At 49.3% G+C, this 13,035-nt stretch overlaps 1 protein-coding gene across 1 annotated transcript in view; it reads right to left on the bottom strand.

Annotated features, from left to right (window-relative positions):
* The window catches only part of GNAL (G protein subunit alpha L), a 71,073-nt gene extending 58,448 nt beyond the window's left edge, over positions 1-12,625 (bottom strand). The window contains exon 1 of the mRNA XM_027526284.1: positions 12,049-12,625. Coding sequence (XP_027382085.1) covers positions 12,049-12,304 — 256 coding nt within the window. The 5' untranslated portion in view covers positions 12,305-12,625. The remainder of the gene's footprint in view (positions 1-12,048) is intronic.
* Between the last annotated feature and the right edge of the window lie 410 nt (positions 12,626-13,035).

The following is a 13,035-nucleotide window of genomic DNA, read 5'->3' as shown; positions in this document are numbered from 1 at the left end:
GGGTCAGAAGGAGGCTCCAGGCACACCACTCATTCACCATAAAGCGGGTTTCCAACCCTACACTCAGGCGACCTTGAGGTTACAAGGATGAATTCCTTGTCGCTGATCTCAAGCAGTTTAGTGGGCCAGTAGAGAGGAGCAGACTTGCATTCAAGTCCTCAGGGTTCTGTGGAGATCACAGTGGGATACTGAGGGATGTGTGTGGTCAGTTATGAATGTGAAGGAAAACGTCACTTGATCCCCTAGAGGATGTGTGCTAAGTCACCCTCCGTTTTCTTAGAAAAGACACTGAAAGGTGCTCTGTTTCCAGTAGCTCATCTGATAAGATCATCTCAACAGCTTTGAGATTATCCACACTTTGCAGAGAAGGCTGTGGTCTGAAGGTCCCAAGGGGCCTGACCGGGGTGGAGCCCTCTCTGATCCCAAAGCCTGAGCCCTTTTCAGAAGGAACTCTGACAAGTGGGGAAAAAATCTGCACCGTTCTCTCTTCCGGAAGGAAAAATCAAACAAGCCCATCTCCTTGTGAAGGCGGGCAGGTTAATCTGCATATAATGACTGATGAATTCATTAACTCTTCACTCAGTTGCCTTAGCAACTGGTTTCCTTTAGAATTTGGCTTAGTTACAGAGTCTAAAGCAACAGTTTTTCTTGTAATAGAATGTCAACTTGTGTATGAAGTTCAACAGAACTTGAACCTGCTCCGTGACAGGTGGGAACTATGGACCTTTCCCAGGAAAGTTGGATGGGCTCTTCCTGAAGCTTGCAGACTGTGAACCAGGGAGAAAGAGCCTAGTGTGTGTAGTTGTCATTTGTTATTTATTTTTTCATTAGGTAGGAACTGTTTGATGAATTTAAACAACAGGTCAATTCAAGACCGATGTTCAAGAGGTAGACTCTGAGTGCGGACAGATCCCAAGCCCATAGATACGTGATTGACAGGACAGAGGCATGTGTGGAGGTGGTTACTGAGAAACAGGACTTTCAGAGAGACAGAGAAAGCACAAATATGGAGTGGGGAAAGGCAAGGCAAACCTGTGGGATGGACTGCAATTGTAGCAATCGGAATGAGCTCACAGTGTCAGATATGTTTGTCCGTGACTATCTGCATGTACACGTGTGTCTGTTGTATGACTGTGTACATGTATAGCACACACATGCATCTATTCTCTTGTTCTGTCTGCTGAAAACACCCAGGTGTTAGACACACTAGTAGCTGTGAGTGTACCTAGTGCCCAGTCTTGGCCTTCAGCATCACCCACCACCCAGAGGAGCCAGAACTCCTCAGAGAAATGGCAGATTCTGAGGTGGCGGCAGTGGAGTCACAAGATGAACCTGGAATATGGTTACACAGAAAATGAAAAAAGAAAGTCCCTCAGTTGTGTCCAACTCTTTGGGTCCCCAAGGACTATACAGCTTATGGAATTCTCCAGTCCAGAATACTGGAGTGGGTAGCTTTTCCCTTCCCCAGGGGATCTTCCCAATCCAGGGACTGAACCCAGAACTCCGGCATTGCAGGTGGATTCTTTACCAACTGAGCCACTAGAGAAGCCCAGAAAATAGGAATATGCTTTCAAATGATGGGGAAGGTCCCTGAGAACACAGAGCCAGACCAAAGGCACTCCCATTTGACCAAATCTGGGATGATTTCAGCACCAAAAGAGTTAAGGTCAGTCATGAATTCTAAGCCATTGATAAATATAGGAATACCACATGTCCATGCCAATAAGAGGCAGAGCCAAAGCAAAAACAACACCCAGTTGTGGGTGTGACTAGTGATAGAAGTAAAGTCCAATGCTGTAAAGAGCAATATTGCATAGGAACCTGGAATGTTAGGTTCATGAATCAAGGCAAATTGGAAGTGGTCAAACAGGAGATGGCAACAGTTAACATCAACATTTTAGGAATCAGCAAACTAAAATGGACTGGAATGGGTTAATTTAACTCAGATGACCATCATATCTACTGCTGTGGGCAAGAATCCCTTAGAAGAAATGGAGTAGCCATCATAGTCAACAAAAGAGTCTGAAATGCCATACTTGGATGCAATCTCAAAAATGATGAAATGGTCTCTCTTCGTTTCCAAGGCAAACCATTCAATATCACAGTAATCTAAGTCTATGCCCTGACCAGTAATGCTGAAGAAGCTGAAGTTGAACAGTTCTGTGAAGACCTACAAGACCTTCTAGAACTAACATCCCCCCCAAAGATGTCCTTTTCATTATAGGGGACTGGAATGCAAAAGTAGGAAGTCAAGAAACACACAGAGTAACAGGCAAATTTGGCATTGGAGTACAGAATGAAGCAGGACAAAGGCTAATAGAGTTTTGCCAAAGGAACACACAGGTCATAGCAAACACCCTCTTCCAACAACACAAGAGAAGACTGTACACATGGACATCACCAGATACTTAAATCAGATTGATTATATTCTTTGTAGCCAAAGATGGAGAAACTCTATACAGTCAGCAAAAACAAGACCAGGAGCTGTGGCTCAGATCATGAAATCCTTATTTTCAAATTCAGACTTAAGTTGAAGAAAGTAGGGAAAACCACTAGACCATTCAGGTATGACCTAAATCAAATCCCTTATGATTATACAGTGGAGGTGAGAAATAGATTCAAGGCATTAGATCTGATAGAAAGAGTGCCTGAAGAACTATGGACAGAGGTTGGGCTCCAAAATCACTGCAGATGGTGACTGCAGCCATGAAATTAAAAGACGCCTACTCCTTGGAAGGAAAGTTATGACCAACCTAGATAGCATATTGAAAAGCAGAGACATTACTTTGCCAACAAAGGTCCATCTAGTCAACGCTATGGTTTTTCCAGTGGTCATGTATGGATGTGAGAGTTGGACTGTGAAGAAAGCTGAGTGCCGAAGAATTGATGCTTTTGAACTGTGGTGTTGGAGAAGACTCCTGAGAGTCCCTTGGAGTGCAAGGAGATACAACGAGTCCATTCTAAAGGAGATCAGTCCTGGGATTTCTTTGGAAGGAATGATGCTAAAGCTGAAACTCCAGTACTTTGGCCACATCATGCGAAGAGTTGACTCATTGGAAAAGACTCTGATGTTGGGAGGGGTTGGGGGCAGGAGGAGAAGGGAACGACAGAGGATGAGATGGCTGGATGGCATCACCGACTCGATGGATGTGAGTTTAAGTGAACTCCAGGAGTTGGTGATGGACAGGGAGGCCTGGCGTGCTGCAATTCATGGGGTCACAAAGAGTCGGACCCGACTGAGCGACTGAACTGAACTGAACTGAACAGGAGGCAGGGATCAAGACGATTCCCAAGAAAAAGAAATGCAAAAATGCAAAATGGTTGTCTGAGGAGGCCTTAGAATAGCTGTGAAAAGAAGAGAAGCGAAAGGCAAAGGAGAAAAGGAAAGATACACCCATTTGAATGCAGAGTTCCAAAGAATAGCAAGGAGGGAGAAGAACGCCTTCCTCAGTGATCAGTGCAAGGAAATAGAGGAAAACAACAGAATGGGAAAGACTAGAGATCTCTTCAAGAAAATTAGAGATACCAAGGGAACATTTCATGCAAAGATGGGCACAATGAGGGACAGAAATGGAAGGGACCTAACAGAAGCAGAAGATATTAAGAAGAGGTGGCAAGACTACATAGAAGAACTATACAAAAAAGATCTTCATGACCCAGATAATCACAATGATATGATCATGCACCTGGAGCCAAACATCCTGGAATGAGAAGTCAACTGGACCTTGGGAAGCATCACTATGAACAAAGCTAGTGGAGGTGATGGAATTCCTGTTGAGCTATTTCAAATCCTGAAAGATGATGCTGTGAAAGTACTGCACTCAATATGCCAGCAAATTTGGAAAACTCAGCATTGGCCACAGGACTGGAAAAGGTCAGTTTTCATTCCAATCCTAAAGAAAGGCAATGCCAAAGAATGCTCAAACTACTGCACAATTGCACTCATCTCACACACTAGCAAAGTAATGCTCAAAATTCTCTAAGCCAGGCTTCAACAGTACGTGAACCATGAACTTCCTGATGTTCAAGCTGGATTTAGAAAAGGCAGAGGAAGCAGAGATCAAATTGTTAACATCTGTTGGATCATTGAAAAAGCAAGAGAGTTTCAGAAAAACATCTATTTCTGCTTTATTGACTATGTCAAAGCCTTTGACTGTGTGGATCACAACAAACTGTGGAAAATTCTTCAAGAGTTGGGAATACCAGACCACCTGACCTGCCCCTTGAGAAATCTGTATGCAGGTCAGGAAGCAACAGTTAGAACTGGGCATGGAAAAACAGGCTGGTTCCAAATAGGGAAAGGAGTACGTCAAGGTTGTATATTGTTACCCTGCTTATTTAACTTATATGCAGAATACATCATAAGAAATGCTGGACTGGATGAAGCCCAAGCTGGAATCAAGATTGCTGGGAGAAATATCAGTAACCTCAGATATGCAGGTGACACCACCCTCACAGCAGAAAGCAATGAAGAACTAAAGAGCCTCTTGATGAAAGTGAAAGAGGAGAGTGAAAAAGTTGGCTTAAAGCTCAACATTCAGAAAACTAAGATCATGGCATCTGGTTCCATCACTTCATGGCTAATAGATGGGGAAACAGTGGAAACAGTGACAGACTTTCTTTTTTGGGGATCCAAAATCACTGCAGATGGTGACCGGAGCCATGAAATTAAAAGACGCATACTCCTTGGAAGGAAAGTTATGACAAACCTAGGCAGCATATTAAAAAGCAGAGACATTACTTTGCCAACAAAGATCCGTCTAGCCAAGGCTATGGTTTTTCCAGTAGTCATGTATGGATGTGAGAGTTGGACTATAAAGAAAGCTGAGTGCCGAAGAACTGATGCTTTTGAACTGTGGTGTTGGAGAAGACTTTTGAGAGCCCCTTAGAGTGCAAGGAGATCCAACCATTCCATCCTAAAGGAAATCAGTCCTGAATATTCATTGGAAGGACTGATGTTGAAGCTGAAACTCCCATATTTTGTCCACCTGATGTGAAGAACTGACTCATTTGAAAAGGCCCTGATGCTGGGAAAGATTGAAGGCAGGAGGAGAAGGGGACCACAGAGGATAAGATGGATGGCATCACCAACTTGATGGACATGAGTTTTAGTAAACTCCAGGAGATGGTGATGGACAGGGAAGACTGGCATGCTGCAGTCCATGGGGTTGCAAAGAGTCGGACCTGACTGAGTGACTGAACTGAACTGATGCCAATAAGAAAGAGATAAAGCGGGGAGAAGGGAAACATTATCAGTCATTGAGAAGTGAGAACCCTCTCAGTTCTTGGTTCCTTTTCTTCCTCCCTGTTGGGTTTCATTTGCGTGCAATTTATCATCTGTCTCCCCAGGTGCTTATGCAGTGCTGACCCCATGCTGGGTGCTGCCTAAGGAGACAGGACTCACACTGTTGGGTTGTGGGTTCTCTTCAGTTCAGTTCAGTTGCTCAGTCGTGTCCAACTCTTTACCCTTAGGGGTGATTATTTATCCACAGGCCAGCCAGAGGTCATACTTGTTAGAAGCATGGCAGAGACCAGGCCAGTTTTACGTGGAGAACTGATGACAGACCAACCTGGAGGTGAGATGCCCTGCCTGGGACAGAGAGGACAGGAGCAGTCGTGCAGAAAGGACAGGGGCATGACCTGTCTGGGGATGTACAGTCTCGCATGGGCACACAGAGCAGTTATTCCCATTAGAGAGACAAGGGACCGCACCAAGGAGGGGCTGCTGGAGGATCCACCAACACTGGAGGATGGATGCTGCTGTGTGGAGGTGTGCGCGGGTGTGTGCAGGTAAGAGCCCGGTCAATGGGTTTCCCGCCTCCGGGCCCAGCTCTGCCACTGGTCGGCCATCCATCGCCTTCATCTCTCTCCCAGCATCACCGTTCACACCTGGGAGCTCAGATCCAGCCGGTTTCCCTGTTACTGGAGGGCAGGCAGTGAGGACCATGGTTTGGGAGCGGCCGCCCCGCATTCATCAGGTTTCCCGCGCCGCCGCGCCACCTGGCGGCCGCCTCAGGAACGACCTGAGGCAAAACGTGGCATTCTCTATTGAACAGAGAGCCCCGCAGGTTAGGACCGCAGGCGCAGTTATCTGCGGTTAAGAACAATAGGCTCCAGAAGCTGGAATATTGAAGAGGCTATTACTTAAATTGTTGTGTTGCTACTACTACAACACAACAAAAGACAACCCAGTTAAAAAAGGAACAAAGTATTTGAACAGACATATCTCTAAGGAAGACTTATAAATGGCCAGTTCCACAGGTGAAAAGATGTGCAACGTTGGTGACTCTCGTAGGATGTAATCTGATGGTGGATTTCAGCTAAACTTATGTCTAAATAGAAGGTAAAAAAGTATTCTAAGGGAATTACATATAAAATGAGGGGACTCTGCTGATAGAGGGGATCAGGAAAGTCTTGGAAGAGGTGACACTGGAGACGACCTTTGAAACTGAGGGTGAACAGGACACTCAGTGGTGTCGGGGAGAGGATTCCAGGGTAGAGGGCAGGGGAAGCCAAGGGGCCTGCGAGCAGGTGGCACAGACTGTGTGGTGTGGCAGGTCTACCCACAGGCAGGGGGGAGTGGGCCTTGAGAAATCGGGGGGAGATGAAGGGTATAAACCCTGAGTTATGAAACAAAGTCCCAGGATGCAGTGCACAGCACGTGACTACAGTTAGTAACACTGTGCTGTGTACTTGAAAGCTGCTAAGAAAGATCTTAAAAGTCCTCTTTGCACACAACTTTTTAGGTAGCTATGTGTGGTGATGGGTGTTAACTAGACTTATTGTGATTACTTCACAATATAGACAAATATCAAATCATTTTGTTGTACACCTACAACTAAGTTTTCTGTCAACTGTATCTCAATTAAAAAAAAATACTAAAACAAAGTAACCTCCTAAGAAAAAAGAAAAGTTTGCTACTTGACCCTGTCCTCTTTTGCCTCACAGCAGAAACAGAAGGAAATACAAGGAAGTCAGTGTCTTTTATCAAAGACAACAGGAATGAATTTTCTCAAAGTTCGAGAGGCTGGAAGGTCCAAGAGGGAGGTGCTGGCAGGGCTGGTTCCTCTAGAGGCCTCTCTCCTTGGCTTGCAGACACCCACCGGCTTCTCCCTGTGTCTTCACATGGTCATCCCTGTGTCATGTCTGTGTCCAAATTTCTTCTTTATAGTAGGATATATAAGGATACCCATCAGGCTGGATCAGAGTCCACCCTAACGACCTCATTTTACTTATTATTTTTGGCTGTGCTGGGTCTTCTTTGATTTATGGGGGTTTTCTCTAGTTGCTACTAGAGTAGCAGGGGCTGCTTTTTGTTGTGGTGCGTGGGCTTTGCATTGTGGTGGCTTCTTTTGTAGCGGAGAGCAGGCTCTAGCTGCATCGGCTTCGTAGCTGCATCCCTTGGGCTCAGTTGTTGTGGCACATGGGCCTAGTGGCCCCAAGGCTTGGGGAATCTTCCCAGACCAGGGATGGAACCCATGTCCCCTGCACTGGCAGGTGGATTCTCATCAACTGCACCACCAGGGAAGACCTTATTTTAATTAGCCTTTTCAAGGCTCTGTCTTTGAGTACAGATGTTGGGGGCAGACTGAAAGGCCATTTTATACAAGGGACTTGGGCATCCTCAGGTTTTGGTGTCTGGAAGGGCCCTGGAACCAGTTCCCTGTGGATTCCTGATGGCAGTGACCATGGTGTGACTCAGGCTGTGACCACAGTCTTTGGGTGGTGGGTTGACTTGCAGGATATGGAGGTCACCATAGAAACCTGTCCTCTGTTTTCCTAAGTGAACACTCAGCTGCACTTGATGGAATTGGGTACTGTTTGCTCCCAGGCTGACACACAGAAATTCAGGTCACAGATAAATGGGCAGGGGGCCCGCCCTGGGGCGCAGTGGCATCGCTGAAGCCCGCCTCCCTGGATGCTTTCAGCTCCACACTTACCAGATCATGCTACACTGAGGCCACGGCTGAGTGGGACCAGTGACCCTGGCCTTCAATAATGAGCCCGTCCAAGCTCATTATTGTGCCTAAGCCCAAAGGGGAGCTGTTTCTTCTGAGAAAACACCACTTGCCAGAGGGGAAGTGGGTCTGAGTATTGAACACACATCCTCCATTAGTGCATCAGAACAGCTGCGTCTCCGTTGCCTCTCAGGCCAGGTGGCACCAATCAATGGCTGGCTGGAGTGCAGGATGCGCTTACATTAAGAAATGACTCTAAAGTACCAGTTACTTCAGAGCTTCCGAGACAGCGGATTACATCACCATCCTTCCTGGCCTGGGAGGGAAGGACAGACAGAAAATAGCCACCTCCCCGCCTCGGGGCTTTGCTGATTTTTCCCAGCACACAGAATTTTCTCGTATGTGAAAATCTCTAACAACCAAATGAGAGAGACTGCTCTCATCCCCTGGGGGGACACCACAGAGGTTGCTGGGGCTTTGGGACTGGACCATGGGGGCAGAGGTGAGTTCTGATGGTGGAAAACGTGCTGGCATTTTGCTCTGCATCTGCCCCAAGTGCAACGTTAATACACCATTCTCTGACAAGCCCCTCAAAATGGAAAAAAACCCAGAACCCCTGATCCACTTTTAAAATAAATCTATTCAACGAGTGTACTTTGATGTTTCGGTGACCTCCACACCGTCTCCCTCTCCCAGGCCCCACTCCGTCCTGCACATGCAGTGCCCATGGACTGGGGTGATGGTGCTGGTGTTCTTGTCTCCGCACAACACCATGGGGACACCTCTCTGCTGACCTCTGGGCAGGTGAGTGTCCCAAAACACAGCCCAACATCCTTCTGAACACAGGCGACCCCACATCAAATGGTGGATTAATTCCAACTCATGCCCTCCAGGGCTGTGCTTCATTCTGGCTGCGGGTGTGGGTTCAGGGTCCATCCACCCTTGCCCCGGAGGCCCACAGTCCCCCTGCTTGTTCTTTCTGCGCCGTCCCTCAGCCACACCTGCTGCCTGAGTCTTGCTTCACCTATGGAAATGTGGAGCTCTGTGTCTGAGGTTATGGGTGATGGTTTATACAAGAGACTGAGACAGGGCTGTGAGTGCAGCCCCTCCAGGCTGTAAGGACATGCTGTGAGCGTGTGGGTCTGGAAAAGCGAGGCACAGCCAGAGCATCTGGAATTTCTCCTGATGTCAAAGCCCACGGGGCTCCAGTGGGCCGGGGCGGGACAAGGCAGCACACTGAAAAGGAGGTGTCCTGAGCATCCACCCAGCTCATGTCCACTGCACGACTCAAGAACCAATCGCCATCTTGGTCACTGTGTGTGTGTGTGTGTGTGCTAAGCCGCTTCAGTCCTGTCTGACTCTTTGTGACCCCATGGACTGTAGCCCACCAGACTCCTCTGTCCATGGGATTCTTCAGGCAAGAATACTGGAGTGGGTTGCCATGCCCTCCTCCAGGGGATCTTCCTGACCCAGGGATGGAACCTGTGCTCTTATGTCTCCTGCACTGGCAGGTGGGTTCTTTACCACTAATGCCACCTGGGAAGCAGGGTCACTGTATCGTTACAATTAAGGTATTTATAAAAAAAAAAAGTGATCCACCCCCACCCACCACCCCCACTGGAGAACATTGTTTTTCTGTGATTTCACCAAGTACTCCCTTTTAGAGGAACTAGACATGGATGGGGGTCAAGCCAGAGTTCTGGTTTATCCCAACAGCCAAGTACAAGGCGATGACAGTAAACGTCCCACAGAGATGGCCTCCTTCTAGAAAGATGTATTGCTGGTGGAGAAAGACCATACACACAGGAAAATAGCAGGAGATAATTGAAGGAGGCAGAAAACACGAATCCTACTCATAGTTGTCCATTTTTAATTTGAATGGTATCTGGAAAATGGATAACATCAAATGAATACTTTTCCAATCAGAATGTAAAGTGGCGCCTACTATGGTGTGGGACATCGATTATAGTGAGAGGCAGGGAGACCTGGTGTGCTACAGTCCACGTGGTTGCAAAGAGTTGGACACGACTGAGCAACCGAACAACAATAACTATGTCATGACTATGAGTTCAGCAGCTGAAAGGTACACTTGTAGGGTGGGGATCCAGCTTTGATTGCTGGGTGTTCAGACAGACAACGTATTTTGACCCCACACCCAGTCTTGTCATCTGTGTTTTTGTTGGCAGTGGCTCATGGGCCGAATCAGGCATGGAGATTGTGCTTTATTAATGTGTGTGTGCTCAGTTGCTCAGTCATGTCTGACTTTTTGAGACCCCACGGACTGTAGCCTCTCAGGCTCCTCTGTCCACAGGATTCTCCAGGCTAGAACACTGGAGTGAGTTGCCATACCCTTCCCCCAGGGGATCTTCCTGACCCAGGGATTGAACCTGCATCCCTTCTGACTTCTGCATTGGCAGGCAGGTTCTTTACTACTAGCGCCACCTGGGAAGCCCTTTATAGATATGAGCCAATGGTTAACAATAAGGAGGTTTCAGGTGAAAATCAAACATTTTCCCTCTTATTCTGAAAATTCAAGATGGGCAACGCTGGACCTGCATTTAAATTTTTTCTCTATATGGAGCATCTTTTGCTTCACATATCCTTTTAAATGTTTCTGTTTGGCTGCACAATCACATTAAAACATTAAGATGCCAGAACTCTGGACCTTATTTGGTTTTCTCTTATTTCTTGAGACCACAATTCTCTCCTTTTTGAGTTAATTTGGTGCATGAAAAGAAATTTAGCTGGAGTAATTTCTAAGTGATTTCTTTCCGGAAAAATATGTGGGTGGGGATATCCTTTGAGCAATTATGTATCTGAAAATCTATTTTCCCCTCACATAGACACAGGTACACACACACACAGACATATGCATATGCCCACAGTGGTTTAATGAGGTGCGAGCGTCTAGGATCACCGTTCAGTATTTTCAGACCTCTGGCAACATTGCTGTGTCCTGTGGGGAAGTCAGCAGTGTACATGAGAACTCGGCTTCTGATGCCTCCTCTTCCCTTTTCAGGTAACCTGATCCCTTCTGTATTTTTTGCTCTTTGATTCTCCAAAAACGTTTCCCTTTATATTCGAATTCAGATATTTCACTGGAGACAGTAGCTAGGTTTGTGCCATTTTACTTGTTCATTATTGCAATGGTGAGCCGTTCCAAACCGAAGATTTAGATGTCCTTAAAGAAAAGTCTTTCATTTGTAAGCAGGATCTACCTCCATCGTAGGCTGGGTTCTTTGTGCGCCGCTGGGCAGAGAACAATTATTCTTCTTTAGAGCTCACAAAATGGGGGTCAGAAGCCCACGTCTTACTTTTTTTCTCCCTAAACTTTAAAAGGCACAAGTATTAATAGCATCAGGGACCCAGGCTTTGAGTCACAGCGCACGTCCCCGGGTTGTTCGCCGTAAAGGCTGTTCCGCTCGCTACAGCTTCGGCTGCAAGCGCCCGCAGGCCCTGCGCTCTGCACCTTTGCGCCGGCGGCGTCGCGTTCTCTTCCCTGTGCGCAGGGGCCACAGCGGACGAATCTGAAGGAGGAGCGGGATTCTGAGGACACCAGGGTTGAAGCCAACTCAGTGAGGCAGAAGGGCCGTATTCCGGGCTGTAAAATTATTTCTCAGAAGCTGACAAGCCACACCGCCCCCCGCCCCCGCCGCCCCCCTAAGACGACCCCGCGGTAGAGGCCTCCGGCACCTGCTTTCCTAGGCGCGCTTCGAACAGCTGCCGCAGCAGAGGAGGTGAGATGCTCCAGGCCCCGCACGGGGGAACGCAGTGGGGATGAAACGAGTGGGCGCGAGATCCCCGGGCCGGCCCCTCAGTCCGTAACACGTGAGCCACGGGCCGGAGGACGAGGTGTGGAAAAGAGCAGAGTCACCCGGCAGCTCGTTCGCGGCCCACTCAGGTGGACGCTAGCCGGTCAGAGCTGCTCAGGACCCGAGACCGAATCCACCAGGTCTGCGCGCGCCCCTCGCCGCGTGTGCGCCGCCCAGCGCCCGGTTTCCCGCGCCTCCCGTGCGCCCCTTGCGCCCTGCTCTCCGCGCCCAGTTCTCCGCGCCCCCCGTGCGCCCCCAGCTCAGCGCCCCGCACCCACCGAGCAGCAGCAGCCGGTGCGTCCGCCGCAGGTCGCGCCTCTGCTCGCGGAGTCGGCGGTCGATGCTCTTGCTGACCCGCCTGGCCTCGCGCTCCTCCGCGCGCTGCCGGTCCGTGCGCCGCCGCCTCTCTTGAGCCGGAGTCCGGACAGGGGCCAGGTCCAAGTCCGGCATCGGGTTCAGGTCGGACCGCGCGCCCTCCACGGGCGGCTCCGGGTCCCCGAAGAGCAGCGGCCGGAGGCTGTGGCATAGCCCCATCTGGGCGCGGGGCGCGGGCCTCGGGGCTCACGCCCTAGCCCCCGCCGAGGGGCGGGAGGGGACTGCGCGCGGACCCGGCGTGGCGCTGCGGCCGGCAGGCTGGGGCGCACAGGTGAGCCGGGGCCCCGGCCCCTCACCGTCCCCCAGGGCCATTCCGCCTTTGCCGCTGGTTCAGGGGCTGGCTACCTCTTTGGCCAGAGATCACCTGACAAAGAGGACCTCTGGCCTGACCGGCTGCCGCGAGCCCGGCCCCGGTTACCGTAAGTACCGCCACCTACCCTTACCCCGTTACCGTATTTACTGCTTCCGGCCCGGCGCTCCTAACGTAAATACCACCGCCGGCGAGTCCCCCACCCCACCACGCCCGTTATCGTAAGTACTGCCTCCTAGCCAGGCCTCCTTACCGTAAATACTGCTGCCCCAGCCCGGCGCGAAGCTACAAACAATGCCACCCTGGCCGTGGTGGTGACGCCATCGGCCAGAGCTGCCATTGCCTTCCTTAGAACTTCTCCGTGGGTTTCATCTCTGGCAGTAGGCAGTAGGAACGCAAAGCCGGCTAACGGGGTGGGATGCCAGCGTTGAGAGCTTGAGTTCCCCGTGTAGGGTAAGGGAGTTAGAGAAAGAGAGGTTCGGAAATAGGAGACAGGCACTTTACAAGAACAGATCACCCTTAACGAGGCGAGAAGGGGCAGCAGTCAGATTAGTGAGCTGCTGCACTAACCCAAGAAAAG

Source organism: Bos indicus x Bos taurus, chromosome 24 (genome assembly GCF_003369695.1).
Source record: "Bos indicus x Bos taurus breed Angus x Brahman F1 hybrid chromosome 24, Bos_hybrid_MaternalHap_v2.0, whole genome shotgun sequence".
Taxonomy (NCBI): domain Eukaryota; kingdom Metazoa; phylum Chordata; class Mammalia; order Artiodactyla; family Bovidae; genus Bos; species Bos indicus x Bos taurus.
This window is presented reverse-complemented; position numbering and strand designations above follow the sequence as displayed.